This window comes from Aquarana catesbeiana, linkage group LG08 (genome assembly GCF_042186555.1).
Source record: "Aquarana catesbeiana isolate 2022-GZ linkage group LG08, ASM4218655v1, whole genome shotgun sequence".
Classification (NCBI taxonomy): Eukaryota; Metazoa; Chordata; class Amphibia; order Anura; family Ranidae; genus Aquarana; species Aquarana catesbeiana.
The window spans coordinates 40,539,630-40,556,166 of NC_133331.1; the positions used below are offsets into that span (position 1 = coordinate 40,539,630).

A 16,537-nucleotide genomic window follows, 5' to 3' on the forward strand; every position below is an offset into this window, starting at 1 on the left:
TTTCAAATAGGTAACCACACTGAAGATGTATATTATTAAAGCTTGGAATTAAATATTCAGTATCAAGTAAAAGTTGGCTTTATAGTGGCTGATAAAACATTCCGGCTTCAGGGAAGTCTATTTAGAGTATATAGAGTGCATGCCTGGCTTTTGTCTTTTCATATGCCAATACACCAAAGATCTAAGCATCACTTACAAAAATCTGTGTGCATGAAACAACATCCATCATTTAAAAAGAATGTGTACTGTTTGAAGTTGTTTTTTTTTTTTTTTTTGGATACACACACGATTGTAAACAGCCTAACGAGAGTTTATCATTGGGGGCATACTGCTGCAGATATGAATTGAAGGCACCCAAAGGTTCTTGTACATGCCTGACTCAGCTACATTCAGGTCATACAGCGCACCTGTTATTGCACTAAATAGTTTGCTTGGGCCTGCTTGGCACAAAAAAAAAAAAACTATTTAAAAAAAAGGGACATTAAACATAAAGTTAGCCTTTAATAATTGTGCCCAGTGCTAATCCTAAGGCAGAGGGTGGGCAAGGTGAAGGAGCTGGAGCAGCACAGACAGTAATTAGACAGTAATGGAAGAGGAGAGGGCTATCGTGTACAAGGAAGGGAGGGTGCTATGATTAGAGGATGGACTCATCCTTAATCAATCTTGCTAGCAGGTCTAGAGGCTCATTGCAGGCGAATAAAAAAAAGTTTAACCACTTCAGTCCTGGAAGATTTTACCCCCTTCCTGACCAGAGCACTTTTTACAATTTGGCACTGCGTTGCTTTAACTGACAATTGAGCGGTCATGCAATGCTGTAGCCAAACAAAATTTGCGTCCTTTTTTTCCCACAAATATAGCTTTCTTTTATTGGTATTTGATCACCTCTGTGGTTTTTAATTTTTGCGCTATAAACAAAAAAAAGAGCAACAATTTTGAAAAACAAAAAACAAAAAAAACAATAGTTTTTACTTTTTGCTATAATATCCCCAATTTTTTTTTTCTTTTTAAAAACAAAATTTCATTATCAGTTTAGGCTGATATATATTCTTCTACATATTTTTGGGGAAAAAAAAAAATCGCAATAAGCGTACAATGATTGGTTTGCGCAAATGTTATAGCGTCTACAAACTATGAGAAAGATTTTTTTTTAACTTTTTGAGACCACTGACAATTATATAGCGATCAGTGCTATAAAAATGCACTGATTACTGTGTAAATGTCACTGGCAGGGAAGGGGTTAACACTAGGGGCGATCAAGGGGGTTAAACGTGTTTTCTAACTGTATGGGTATAAGACCGAGTAGGAGAGAAGACATATCGCTGTTCCTACTTACTACTACTTCTCTCCTCTGACAGCACAGGGATTTGTGTGTTTACACACACAAATCCCCATGTTGGCGCTCGTGCACGCGCACCGGGTCCCTCACTGTGCAACGGACGCACCCTCTGGTGGCCAAAAAGGGGAAGGACGTACCCATATGGGATTTCACCCAGGAGAGCCATTCTGCCGCAGTATATCTGCGTGAGCCAGTCGGGAACCAGTTAATGGGGAAAATACTTTAATTTCCAAAAAAAACCAATGTGCCCATGGAACTTTGTAGAGTAATGCCATAAAAAGTTAATACCAAATTTATATAAAAAGTGAAAAGTTTATTGCAAGATCAAGGTTAAAATCAGACATAGTAAATGATACACGTCATAATATAAAAACAGGAAATATACAAATAAGTTTATATATTGGTTCGGCATAATTAGCATAATAGACGTAGGCAAATAAGAACATAACAGGTTGATATCTTGAACCGTTTCGTGAAGCAATGCTCACTTCTTCAGGAGACAATCACAATCAATATATCTGTGGGGAGACCATGTCATGATACGAACGATGGTAATAAAAATAATAAGAAAAAAAAAAAAAAAAAATACGACTATAAGCCTTGTGTGGAAAACACTTTGGGGGTTATTTACTAAAGGAAAATCCATTTTGCACTGAAAGTGCACTTGGAAGTAAAGTCGCTGTAGATCCGAGGGGGACATGCAAGGAGAATAAAAAAACAGCATTTTAGCTTGCACATGATTGGATGATAAAATCAGCAGAGCTTCCACTCATTTCAGATCTACCCCTCAGATTTAGAGCGACTGCACTTCCAAGTGCACTTGCAGTGCAAAGTGGATTTGCCTTTCGTAAATAACCCCCAATGTCTCATAGGATATACTTGCATAACAAAAAAACAGTTTTCAAGGATTTATTATTTCCCCTCTTTTTGGCTTCACACAAACCAGGATCCTGTCCTTTTAGGTGGCTCACTCCTTCCTTCAGCTCCTGGACAGACCCCTATCCCCGGTTGTTGGTGTCCTTGCCTGGACTACTCTTTTTAGATTTCATACTTTTTGCTGTTTTGTTATGCAAGTATATCATATGGAGGGAGGGGACATTGTGTTTTCCACTCTTATGAGGCTTATAGCGCATCGAGATATCTTATTATGTTCTTATTTGCCTACATGCAAATTATGCCTAACCAACATTATATATATATACACACACACACATATACACATTATATAAACTTATATTTGTAGATTTCCTGTTTTTTTTATTATGACGACATATGTATCATTTAATATGTCTGGTTTTAACCTTGATTGTGTAATAAACTTTGCACTTTTTACATTTGGTATTAACTTTTTCTTGGCGTTTACAAAGTCCCAAGGGCACATTGTTTTTCTGCAAATTTTGGTCAACATCTTTGCACTTTAGGCCCCCTTTTGTGTGATTTATGCACATGTAAAATACTTGATTTTTCTGTGTTTTACCTGCATTTTTTAGAGTTGGTGAGAGGGCCTCTTTGAAGGTAAAAAAAAAAAAACTATCACGCAGATTTCGTACATTTCCCTGCATGCTCTTAAAATACGGTTTATCTGTATCCTGTGCAGACTCACATTATATATTTACGTGACAGTCAGTCAGATCCCTGAAACAATCCCATGATTGAACCAGTGTTTAAAACTAAAGATACAGATCTGAAATCAGACTGCAAGGAAACGGTTGTGAAAAACAGCTGTTGGGTAAAAACAGTTGCGTCTGTACAGTGCTTGAGGATACAAGAACAGAAAAATACCAGCCCTTTGTTATTATAGAAGGTAAGGTCTCCTCATGCATATCTAGCCATGGAGTACATGCGGGGATGCAGTTCAAGTTCACTGCAGGATAGATTGTACAATTACACAATGTTCTTATCCAACTAAGCACTGCAAGCACATCAGCACACGGTAATGAAAAGACATTCAGGACTCACTTGTTCTGCATCATATTCATTATGACCCAGTCTGAGGGGTACACGTTCTTCCCTATGAGGTTCTTAAACATGATGAATGTTTCCATAAGAAAATCCTGCAAATAGAGAACAGAAAAAGTAACATGTTTTACGTGTTAAAGAAAGTCTCATTAGATGTGATGGCTGCATTAGTTTTCCTTCATCAGGCTTCCCCCCCCCACCCTTTATGGTCACCTGCTAATCCCGCCAGTAATAAACTTTTTGTCCTAGGGTTACAACACTCACTGTATCTATGGAAGAGCATTGTTGTCATCCTAGAACAGAAAGTATGTTAGGACTACAGAATACTTCCGTCTCCCATTCATAGCATGGGGGGGAAGGTGTTCTGTAGTCTTGGCATACTTCCAAATAATATTGGAGGAGGTAATGCTACAGAGAACACAGAACAGTACTGGGTTTCTGGCAGCATCAATGGGTATTTGCATTGCTTGAATTGATATAACAAAATGTTTCCAATGGTATGTTTACCAGATCAAAAGGACGCAAATAAGAGAAGTCAAATGTTATCTTTTACGTAAACTTTAAATTATAAACTATATTGGTTTTTATCTTTTTATTGTTTTATACATACAATCTTTGTTTTACAAATGGGCATTTAACACATGATAAAGAATTTACTGAGCACTATGGATTTGGAGGGCCACAGGTTGAGCACCCATGTTCGAAAACCTCTAGCTAAGCCATCAATTTAACCTATTAAGCAACAACTATCGAGTTATGTAAAGCATGATCTTCAGTAAGCAAAGCTGAACTAAACTCAGGATTTAGGAAAAATCCTGTTTCCAACAAACTGCATCCTTTGGGATGAAGAGTAATACATATTAAAAATGCCGAAATGCAAAGTGTGAAACACTGAGGAGGTGAACATGTGCCGCTGATATAGAGCAATGACTGTGTCTAGGAATAAGAACCTTTCCAGATAAAACTCACAAAAGGTATATATACACCAAAGATACTGCACTGCATTCATGTAATTAGGGGAGAAACAGACCACAAACTGCTGTTAAAACAATCCTGACTTCCGGCGCCACATGAGGAGATGGTGAGCAGAAACAGCTCCCACTGCACTCCTCACATAACCTGCACATAAAGCCAGCTGCTGCTTCAGGGTGACCCTATCTCCGCTACCATGTGGGACAGCATGGACCGTTTTGTGGAGAGATCATACTCCTCCTCTCTATCCTCCACGCTACAACCCGCAGGAGACACAGCCGCGGACGCAGCCAAAATGGCGGCCGCTCCCTATGCGCCAGAGACACTGCAGTCACCCACGATGCCAGGAACAACAGACACAGATCCTGCCTCTCCTGCAGGCATTGCACAGGCAGTGGTCACCCCTCCTTGCCCCTACTCTAACTTCCACAGGGGACACTGCAGTGCAAAGGGGACTGGAGCAGCTTCACACTGAGCTCCAGGCACAGGCTCAGAGGCTCTCACATGTGGAGGAACAGATTTCTTTGCTGGAAGATGAGACCACGGGGAAGTCTGCCATGCTAACATGCATCTCTACTTCTAACAGGGACATATGGGATAAGCTGGATGGTTTGGAAAATCGTTCAAGAAGAAATAATCTGCGCATAATCGGATTGCCAGATTCAGTCTCTAATGCCAAGCTCACGAATCTCTGCGCTAAAACTATGTCAGATATCTCAATTATGCTGACAAAAATGCCGTTATGCAGAAATTTCGCTGTTTACATTCTCTGTTCATTGATGGCGCAAACCTACTGGTCTTCACAGACTATTCAAAGGAAGTGATGAAACAACGTAAGGCATTCTCTCTGGTCTGCTCGACACTATACAACAGTCAAGTTAAATTCACCCTAGCCTATCCGGCAGTCTTACATATCCAATCACACACAGGAGAACATCTTATTTTTACCTCCCCGGAAGATGCAGAACTCTACATCAACAATACCTCTGGCACGGAAATGGAACACACCAACTCTGGTGATGGGTCATCTTCAAAATCCACTAATGCTTCCTCCGCTCTACCTAAACAACAACGCAGTCTAAATAAGCCTCTGTACAAACGTAGTCGCTTTACTCACCAGGATGACTGTTCCGGAATTCGCTGAACGACCCCTGGAACTTTCTATTAATGGAACCACACAGGAGACGGGTAGTGTTACCCCTTTCTCTTTTCCTCCTTTGAACTCCCTGTTGCATTTGATAGGCTAAACCATTGAACTATTCATTTATTGTTGTTAGTTGAACGTTTATTTTACCACTAATGCACAATCCTAAACATATGTATGGTTACCTTTAACATTAATGCAGATAGCCAGCTCCTTGCTCCCTCTATGGGTTGATCCCGGAGCCACATTCTCGCTCTCACAAGCCTATCCCTTCACCCAGCTTTAAACGGGTCCCTCCCTGCCCCCTGCCCCTCTCTCTATCCCTCCTCTATACTCCTTACCCACACCTCCCTCTCCCCCCCTCCCTCCCAGAAGCTCACTCCTCACCCCTAGGAGAGGAGCAAGCAACCGGCGGGAGTTCTGCATGGCAGTTGGACCTCATGTGGTAAAAAGTAAAGTTCACACTGTTTGTTGGATGGCTCCTTCACCTAACTTTATGTTTAAGTTCTGATTGTTTGCTGATCATATTTATTTGTTTTGTACCTATGCCCTCAGGTGACATGCAATACTTTGGTATCTCTCAGATGGAAGGCAGAATGTCCGAAGGGAAGCTTTATTCTAAGCCTCCGACTCTACTTTCTTTTACCCCAGACATGGCTTCTCAATCCAGTGGGAATCACCTAAAGATTGTTTCCTGGAACGTTAAAGGGCTTCGCTCTCCAAGTAAGTGCATGTAAATCCTTAGACTCTTAAAGTGTCTCTGGGCGGATGTGGCACTACTGCAAGAGACACACCTGTCTGCTGACGATTTAACCCATCTTTGCAAACTATGGGTTTGTTATGTATACGGTTCACCAGCAATTGGCCAAAAGGCTGGAGTGGCTATATTGCTCCACAAAAATCTGAGACATGCTATTCTAGATATACGGACTGATTCGACTGGCCGTAAAACGACACTGCATATGACTTCAGCCACTAAAGACATAGCTATCACTAACATATACGCTCCTGATACTTTCTTTTTTCAAGACATGGTGACATGGATACTGAGTGCTCCTGAGGCTCTTCACTTGGTAGGCAGAGACTTCAACTCTGTCGTGTCCACATTGGAGGACCGTACCAGTGTTCAAACCCACAGGTCACAAAGACTCACTTCTCTAAATTCTGACTCTACCTTTTTAGCACAGTCCATCGCTTCTATGCGTTTTGTGGACTTATGGCGGCTAACACACCCGACTGATCGAGATTATACCATTTTCTCCCCCCCCCCCCACCATTCTTTTTAGCGCATTGATTATTTTTTTGCCTCTCCTGCACTAATATCAATGCTACATGGCACGGAAATTAGCGACGCAAGAATTTCGGATCACAGCCCCATCATTATACACTTGACTAATGCTAAACCCTCTTCTCCCTCACCCGCATGGGGCTTTCCTTCCTATGGCAGACGAGGACTTCTGCCACATGCTATATGAAGCATGGGCAGAATGCGCCTCTAGGAATGGGGCACACCTTACCGACCCAAACCTCTTCTGGGAAGCAGGTAAAGCCTTCCTGAGGGGGAAAATCATAACATATACTACTCAATTTAAAAGACACTTTAGGCAATCATACATGCAGGCCAGTGAAGCTTTACGCTCAGCGCACAAACATCTAACACTAAACCGCATCCCCGAAAACATACAAACATGGCGACAGGTTAAATGCAATTTTGACCTATGGACAGAGCAGCAAGAAGCAGCTAAAACGTCTTACTCTACTTTACATTTTCACAGGTTCAGTAACAAGGCGGGCAAACTATTGGCTAAGTTATGCTCAGGGCCAAGGCGACCCACCCACATTTCTGCCTTGAAAAACACGCCTGGCTCCCTAGTTCCCTCACCTGCGGAAATTAGTGAATTACTTGCAGACTATTATACAACCTTATATTCAGCTGATTCGACTGACTAAACAACCACAGAAGCTCTACTAGCCAAGATCCATTCACCTAAACTCCAGTCCACTCACTTAGAGGCGCTCAATGCTCCCATCTCTATTGAAGATATCCAGCTGATTATTAAATCTCTAGCATCTGCCAAAGCCCCAGATGGCTACATGGCTGAATTTTATAAACTGACAAAAGAATTTATTCCTGACACTCTGAAACATGTCTTCACCGCCACGTGGGATGGTGGCCCTCATCTCCCTACAAGAACACAGGCACACAATAGACTGATTTCCAAAAAAGGAAAGGACCCCCTACACCCTAGTGGTCCCTGATCAATGTGGATGCTAAAATTCTTTCTAAAATAATTGCCTCACGTTTAGCTCCTTTACTCCATCCAGCCCAATCTGGCTTTGTTCCGGGGCGATCTGCCACCCTAAACAATCGTAAGGTTCTGATGGCTCTGGAATATGCTAAATCTTACCCAGATCAGAATGTCGCTATCATCTGACATATTATTCTTCCCCAACCCTCTCTCAGACTTTGACAGATTACAAGAACTTTTTACAGCCATTCGACTGAGCTCTGGCTTTAGGATTAACTTTGAGAAAAACGAGGTTTTATCATTTCACCCTTGGCTATGTACTAAATAACCAAAATTGTGAAGGAGCTTGGGCAACCCTCCCCCGCTCGCTCTTTGGGAGATGTCACCTCTTAAAAATGGTGTCGTTTGCACGTCTACTCTATCCAATGCAGACCATACCTCTTGTATTAAAACACTCTGTTGTACAGAAAATTCACACGGCGTTGTCTTCCTTTATATGGTCCCACGAAAAGCTACGCATATCATTGCAAAAACTATGTCTCTATAAGTCCGAGGGTGGTGCAGGCTTGCCTAATATACATTTTTAAAACCTCTCCTGCCTACTTAGACAAGGTCTTGATTGGTTGTCTGGAAAATCTAGATACTCCAATATTATACTCGAGGGCGCCTTGGCCTCTCCACATGCACTTTCAGCTATCCTCCACTCGAATCTTAGAGCTTTACCACCCTGCCTTAAATCAAGTGTTCTTATCAAGGACACGGTTCTTGCTTGGAGAGAGGTGCGGAGATTGCTGGGGTTACCCTTGAGTATATCATGCCATTTTCCAATTTAAGGCAACCCTATGTTTTTCTATCTATCTTGCATTAAGCCTTCGATCAATGGTGCACCCATAGCCTCACTAAAATAACCTCCATGTACCATGGCAAACCTGGCGAGTTTATTCCTTCCAAACCCTCTCACGAGAATTTTCCTTGCCATCATCTGCCATCATTAACTACTAGACTATTTATGGCCTTGTTGTGGACCTCAGACTGATCTTCTTCAAAAGTCGTTCATTGATATAGTATCCCTGAGAGATAACTATTCCATCTCCAGCCTATACTCTCACCTCATTACACACCAATCTGATAAATACTATCTTGCACCATTCCAAAAATGGTATACCATCTTTAACGATAATGAAATTCCGGAAAAGTACCTAGAGGGATACCGACACATTCACAATCTCACGATCTCAGAAACATGGCGTGAAACACAATTTAAAATTGCCACAGGGCATACTACCCATTCTGCATTAACGTGGCAGACCCTACTCAAGTGCACTGCCCCTGGTTCTCACTATCACATCCTACACTGCTCCATCATCTATGGGAATGCCCAACAATTAATCTATACTGGGACCCTGTGCTGGCTTTCTTCTTCAAAATCAATAAGACTCGGATACCAAAAAATCCTCTATTGTGTCTATTTGGATGTGAACCACCCTCTTCTCCATCAACAGCAGGACCACTCAACTTTACACAATGGACTCATAAGTCTCCTAGTTGCTCATAGGACGACCATGTTCCATTGGATTATAGCAGTACCACCCAGCCTACCGCCAGTGAAATGGGCTATATTATCGCTCTTCAACCTAGAGAGGCTGGACATCATTGTACTGAACTTTCGCTCTACTTCACGCTTTTTGCGAGATGACGTAACTATATGGAGGGCACGTTCACCCAAAAAGAACTGCAGGAACTCATGCAACCATTTTGCTTTACAAATTAGTATCTTAAACGAGACCTCACCAATTCCCTAGGTAACCTTAAAGTGTCCAACTTGTCTGACCTCTCCATTTTTCTTACCACCCTAGAGCATCCAGGCCCTCATGAAGCTCTTTAGCGACCCAAGATTTTTTACCTGAAACAGGTAGCCTTTTCCGTTGATATTATTGTTGTTATGCCATTCTCACTAATTAGATACAACAAACGTTGCTTCCACTCCTGAAGGTACTAACGTTCCATATAACTTTTTGTTTTGAAATGCTGTGTCATAATATTATTTGCAGGTAAATATATTTCCCCTGTCACCGTCACCCCCCCCCCCCCCCCCATATTCATGGTCAAACGTTACTATTCTCTCTGTTCAAGCTTGCATCAGGGCTTTTAAGCTCCAAGTTATTGTACTGTGCAGATCTCAGTACATATTGAAAAAAAAAAAAAAAAAAAGAAAAGAAAAAAGAAAAAGCTACACATAAACTAGGATTGCGAAGTTCTCCATTTCGTACGAGTTCAGAAAGCTGTTGTCAGAAGAATGCACATCTGTGGGGGGGTTCCTGACATCTTCCATATTTTTGGGACTGCTCCACAGAAAGATGCCTATCTACACTGTAGAGCCCTGACAGGCTAAATGTACAAAAAAGCAATGTTTCAATGGACCTAGGCCTGAGAGGCCAGGAAAAGAAAATGCAGAGGTGATCGGTAAATTAACAAAATTGTAGCCATTTAAAAAAAAAAGGGTTTTTAAATGCAGTAATCATATAAAACGGTTGACAACTGTTTTAAGTAATTTCTTAACATCTCTCACTCTTGCTGGTATAACCTGAAAATAGACATTTAGAAGAGAGTCACAAATCTAATGTGACCATTTCTTTTTGTAATGTTTGATTTTGGGTTCCTTGTAGTCATCTTTTTGCAAACGCATTTACCTAATTTATATAATACCACCACATTGCTTTGCAGAGGATATAAAGGTTCATAAACCATACAAGGAAATGAATACTTACTACCACATCTGTTCTCGTTTTCCCAAGTGTTTTGATAAGATGGCTGTAGTGATAATCTTCCATCTGACGTAAGATCGCCGTCATGGAGGCAACAAAGTTTCCCTAAAATATATTTAAAAAAAAATCAAAATCATTAAAATACCATTTTGGACAGTTACAATTTTGGAAAAAGAGTCACTACTTATGACACAAAGAAGCCTACTGGCAAATTTGACAAGGATTGGTTACAGTGGCACCCGTGACTCAATAGCCACTATTAGAGACCTTCAGAAACTATCTATGCCTGAACACACACAAAAAATGGTGTAAAACCTATAGATCCTTTAATAGTCTAGGCCAGTGATGGCGAACCTTGGCCATGATGCTCAGGCACTCTGCAGTGTGGTTGAGCATCATGGGAAAATGTAGTTCCAAAACATGTGGAGTGCCAAGGTTCGCCATCACTGGTCTAGGCTATGACCAATCATGAAATCTGGTATTGCAACTGAGCATGTCAAGTGAAATTTGTGGAGAACATTAACATGTAGAATTATTCTTTTTCACAATATTTTAAATTACTAAAGGGTTGTCACTTAAAGGGAGTTTTCAATGTAAGAGTGCAGTGTGACAAGGGGTATCCTCTTGGTAGGAATATGGAAGTCCTCAACCTCCACTTTCCCTGAAAAACCAGAGCTACAAAATTGAGTATTTATCTATGATGATGCTGAGGTTAAACACTGGTCCCTGTGACTTCTCCATTCTCGTACAAGGGACCTTAATGAACACTATTCCCTATTTTACTGTATTTGACTCTTTTGCCCAATGTGCAATGCTAGATGCCGGAATGGCCAGTCACTAGGTGCAAGTGCCATCACATGAGGGTGGGGGAAGAGTTTTAACCTTGTTTACGTTCCAACCAAAGTGACTTTGAAATTATACGTTACTTTTTTTACTTTTTCACTAAAGCGGTCCAATGCTGAGAAGTGAGATCAACGCAAAACTGAACCCCAAAAAGGGAGTATGTTTCTTTCAAACCCTTCATGATATCATATTAGACTATCAAATCAAATACCTGTTTTTTCTTCTTTTTCTGTGTTTATATTTTACTATTTGTCCTATAGCCCTGCCCCTTACTGCAATTGTGGACATGGGGTGCACACCCGCACTCCGATTAGATGTGAGAATCCTATTAGCTGCAATAGACAGCCCCATTGGAAGCAATGGGAGGCTGCCTGCTACTGCAGCTAATCACAGCCACTCGCATGTAATCTCTCATGCTGCAATCACATGCGAGTGATCAGCCCTGCATGCAGGCAGCCTGCGTCCAGGTCCGCTCACTCGCATGTGATTGCTGCATGAGTAATTACATGCAACGCACACAGTGTGGGCGCATTTGCAGGTATGAATGCTCCCCAAGTCGGAATGACTATTCGCTGGTCTAGTAACCTCCTGGGATACTCACATTACATTAGAGCTGCACAATTAATTGTTAAAGAATAGAGATAATGATTCTACCCCCTCTCAATCTTAAAGAAGCATTTCCTCGATTCAGTGCAGAGAGTACTCTGCACAAGCTGACAGCTGTCAAAAAACCCCAAAAAACAGGCAGTCTGCCAAGTTTCTCACAACATCCCTTAAGCAGAGATAAAAAGAAACATTGTAAAATATAGTGTTTTTAGATCAGGGTTCTCAAACTGGCGGCCCTCCAGCTGTTGGGAAACTACAAGTCCCATCATGCTTCTGCCTGTGAGAGTTGTGCTTGTAGCTGTCAGCCTTGCAATGCCTCATGGGACTTGTAGTTTTGCAACAGCTGGAGGGCTGCCAATTTGAGACCCTTGTTTTAGATCAAAGGAATGAACTTCGGTCTGTAAATGAGGTCAGTTTAACCTCTTAAAGACTAAACCTTTTTCTGACACTTGTTACTTACAAGTTAAAATCAGTAATTTTTTGCTAGAAAATTACTTAGGAACCCCAAACATAATATATATATTTTTTCTAGCAGAGACCCTAGCGAATAAAATGGTGGTTGTTGTAATATTTTATGTCACACTGTATTTGCGCAGCAATCTTTTAAACACATTTTTTGTTTGGAAAAACATTACATTTAAAAAAAAAACTAAAAACAGTAAAGTTAGCCCAATTTTTTTGTATAATGCGAAAGATGATGTTACGCCGTGAGAATCATGAGAGAATCTTAATCTTTATTCTAAGCAAAAAAAAAAAAAAAAAAAAAAGATTCTCATTTTAGTCAGAAACGTGCAGCTCTACATTACATCTACCAGGAAGCTGCGGGACCAGGCTGGAGGTCAGGGCCAGGCGTGTCATCGGCAGTGGTCCGTCTGAAGAGGCAGTCAGGTAAAGAGTCACCCAAAGAGTAGATCACAGCAGGACAATACTAGATTCAATGCTTGTGAATATGTGTTTTGAAGATAATCCAGGAATACAGGTAGGAGGAGAAAAAAAATACATGGGGGAAGTTATGATCGGCCTTAAAAGGGAGAGAAGGCAATAAAGTAGACCGGTAGTTTTGCCCTATACAGGCAAAAGCACAAGTTCACTTTGGATTGTAAACTGGAGGCTTCTCGGTCATGCTTATATTCTGGTGCCGTCCTTTGCCATTTGTACTTTTTTCTATTTCACGTGCAGTCCTGCGTAACGTGTTGGGAGTTTTACAGGGTATATTATTTACATGAATTTAGAGAACCCTTTAAAGACAAACAGAACTGCTGCACTGGAGATAATGGCTGAAAGTTCATCAGGGTCTTCCTTTTGAATTTATGATCTCCTGGGCCAGAAAGCTAAAATCAATAGATTCTTCATATAGCCATCTCCGAAGTAACAAGACGGACGAAACAGATGATAATACTTTAATGTTTCCTGTGCCTATACTGCTGTGCGTATATCAACTGGACACCAAGATATTGGTTTACTTATTAACAGTATTATGAACAGTGACATGGGCAATTTATAGCAAATCCATGCTTTATGGGGAAGATAAGGGAGCACATTCATCTTCATCATGAGGGAAACAAAAGCTGCATTTTGCACATTTAGGATGGAGCATTAAGGCCTAGCTTAATAAATACATTGACTGCATTCTTTCAGTCACTCCTGCTGAAATGCATTAGCCTGTGTTGCAAGTCATGTCTGATTGCTGTAATCATCAATCAAAATACGTTACAAAGGTTAAGACAAAACTGCAAAACACATCTAAAGCCGGCACAGAAATCATTCAGTATGCATGTCATTTGGGTCCCTAGAAGCATAAAAACCCATTTCGGCTAACAGGCTTTTCATACCAGATGAAGGGACATTATGTTCAAGTACTCTCCCCCGGCCAGAGCACACTAGATTGGAATCATCGCTATTATTCTGCCATATCGGCAGCTCAACGGCATTTAAAGGGAATGTGACACAACTTCTATATATCTGTAATAGCAAGATATCTATCTACATTACAGTGTGCTGGAGTGAATGCTTAAAAAAAAGCTGTCACTTTCTAACTAAACTAACGTATTCATTAGTCTGATGTAGTGAAAAAGTATAATAAATATTGTTTAGAAATAATTGCTAGCTCCACAGCTGGCTTTCCACAGACAGCATTAGCTGAAAGTTTGCTCAAAGCATCTATTTTAGGTACTTCTACATTACATTCTTATTGCTATCCATTCCTACTTTCTACACCTCTATTCTTCCTAGGCATTTACTGTACCTTTGATATTTTATCCTTCCTACAAGCCAACCTCCCACACTGCTATCCTTCCTACATCTACAATCTAATATATCCATCCTACAACCCTATTATCTAAATGATATGCTTCATACACCCCTATCTTCCACATTGTAGGTCTCCTGCACCCCTAACTTCTATACCCTACAATCTACATTGTATGCCTCCTACACACCATATGTCTTACACCCTACCTTCTATACTCTATGCTTCCTACAACCCTATTATCTACATTATATGCTTCTTACACCCCTACCTTCCACATTCTATCCATGCTTCCTACACACCTACCTTCCACAGTCTATCCCATCCTTCCTACACCCATACCTTCTACATCCCCATCCTTCCACCTACATTCTACTTCCTACACACATACCTTCTACATCCCATGCTCTATATCCTAATCTTCCTACAATCTTACCCTCTATAACCTATAATTTCTACAACCCTACTTTGCATATCTTTTCTTTTCTACACCCCTACCTTCTATAGTTCGTTCTTTCTACATATTCTGCATTCTGTCCTCCTACACCTCAACCTTTTAATTCCTACCTTCCTATACCTGTCACCTACATCATATGCTTTCTACACCCCTACCTTCTACATCCTCTTCATCCCTCCAACACCCCAAACTTCTACATCCTATCCATCTTCCTAAAATCATATATTCTACATCCTATCCTTTCTACACCCTCTCCTTCTATTTTCTTCTATTCTCATGTCTCTTCCTGCAGCAAGTCACTTTGATGCTAAATGAGATTACAATTCATGTCAATACGATCACTAAAATTCCATATTTTTAGCATGTTAAAGTTTATTTTAAAAGTCATTTCAAACTTTTCAAATCTGCAGTTTTCAATACCTGGCGATCCTATCATGACAACTGTTGTTCAGCCACTTACAGTTGTAGATTGATAACACACTGCCTCTGTTACCCAGGTGCTTTTCTGCATTGACACCCCATTCAATGAGCTTGCAAATGATACTTTCAGCATTATGCAGGCATAACCCACTGTTGTCACAATCAGGAAAACCCAACCCAAGAAATGCCATATAGCCATTACTGGAGTAAGTATATGTAAACTAGGCGTGAAAGCAAAGAGGCTGCAGGAGATCAGCAGCAGTGAAATGTAACAAAGATTAACAATATTTTATTAAATAAGATCTAGTTAGGATTTAGATCTATTTTAACCTTTTATGTACTAGCAAATGATTATCCTTTGCTACAGGCCTACTGATTTTACACCCCTTATGACTGAGAAGTGACTTGTAGCACAAAATCCTTTCTTTTGGGACTAAAAAAAACACAACTTTTTGGTGGCATACATGTATCTGTTATTACTTGTATTCACCAAAGAATATTCCTCATCCTCTGATCTTATTTTGACTTTGGTACTTTGGTCTGACTCTCTGGCTTCTGCATCAGATCTGCCAAACTGCCCTTCCTAAGTCCTTAGCGATCAGTAAGAGCTCTCACATTGGACAGGGCATGGCAGTTGAGGCTTAACAAAAAAAAGGCCGGATGCAGTAACAAAGTGAAGCTAAATCGGAGAGGGGCAAAGAAGAAGCTTTACTAGAAACAATATAAAAATGATCCAAACAAATAATTAACATCTAGTGGTTTCTACTGCTAAGTTGGCCATACATGGATCAAAATTTGGCTGGTTGAGCAGGAACAGGCCAAACGTCTTTTCTTGTTTCCAAAAACTGTTCACTATGGTCAAGTTTTACTCAATCCACATATGGGATATATTTCATTAATGGAATACTATCTAAATTCCCACATTTAATCTGAGCTTCGCCCGGCACACAAAGCCGCCCGGGTGCGTGTTCGCGTATGTATTATGCAGAAAGTAAAAAAAATAGTTTTCTTTTTCAAAATTGTCATGCTTTGTTTATAGCTCAAAAAATAAAAACCGCAGAGGTGATCGAATACCACCAAAAGAAAGCTCTATTTGTGGGGAAAAAGGCATCAATTTTGTTTGGGTATAACATTACACGACCACACAATCTTCAGCTAAAGCGACGCAGTGTTGTATCGCAAAAAATGGCCTGGTCATTAAGGGGGCAAATCCTTCCAGGGCTGAAGTGGTTAAAGAGGAAACTACATTGCACCTGCAGAATAAACGTGAACATTTGTGTTATAACAATATTAAAATGTTGATATAACTAATATTTTTACATGCTACCTGTACATTTCTAAGTGTTACATAAGCAAATGTGAAGAGTCTCCCCCTGGTGGCTATCTGCATGTTACGACAAAGACTTCCTCGTCAACAGCTGCCAAGTTAAAATAACAGACAGACTTTCACAGATGGAGCAGCAGTAAAGCAGTGTCACTGTGTTGTTCCACCAGACAGGAAGTGAAGGCTGCCTATGTATTGAACAAATGTCGTTGCC

General features: G+C 40.6%; 1 protein-coding gene across 1 annotated transcript in view; it reads right to left on the reverse strand.

Annotated features, from left to right (window-relative positions):
- The window catches only part of DOCK1 (dedicator of cytokinesis 1), a gene marked incomplete in the record, with an annotated part of 633,434 nt that overhangs the window by 208,608 nt on the left and 408,289 nt on the right, over nucleotides 1-16,537 (reverse strand). The window contains 2 exon segments of the mRNA XM_073595735.1: nucleotides 3,296-3,390; nucleotides 10,429-10,530. Coding sequence (XP_073451836.1) covers nucleotides 3,296-3,390; nucleotides 10,429-10,530 — 197 coding nt within the window.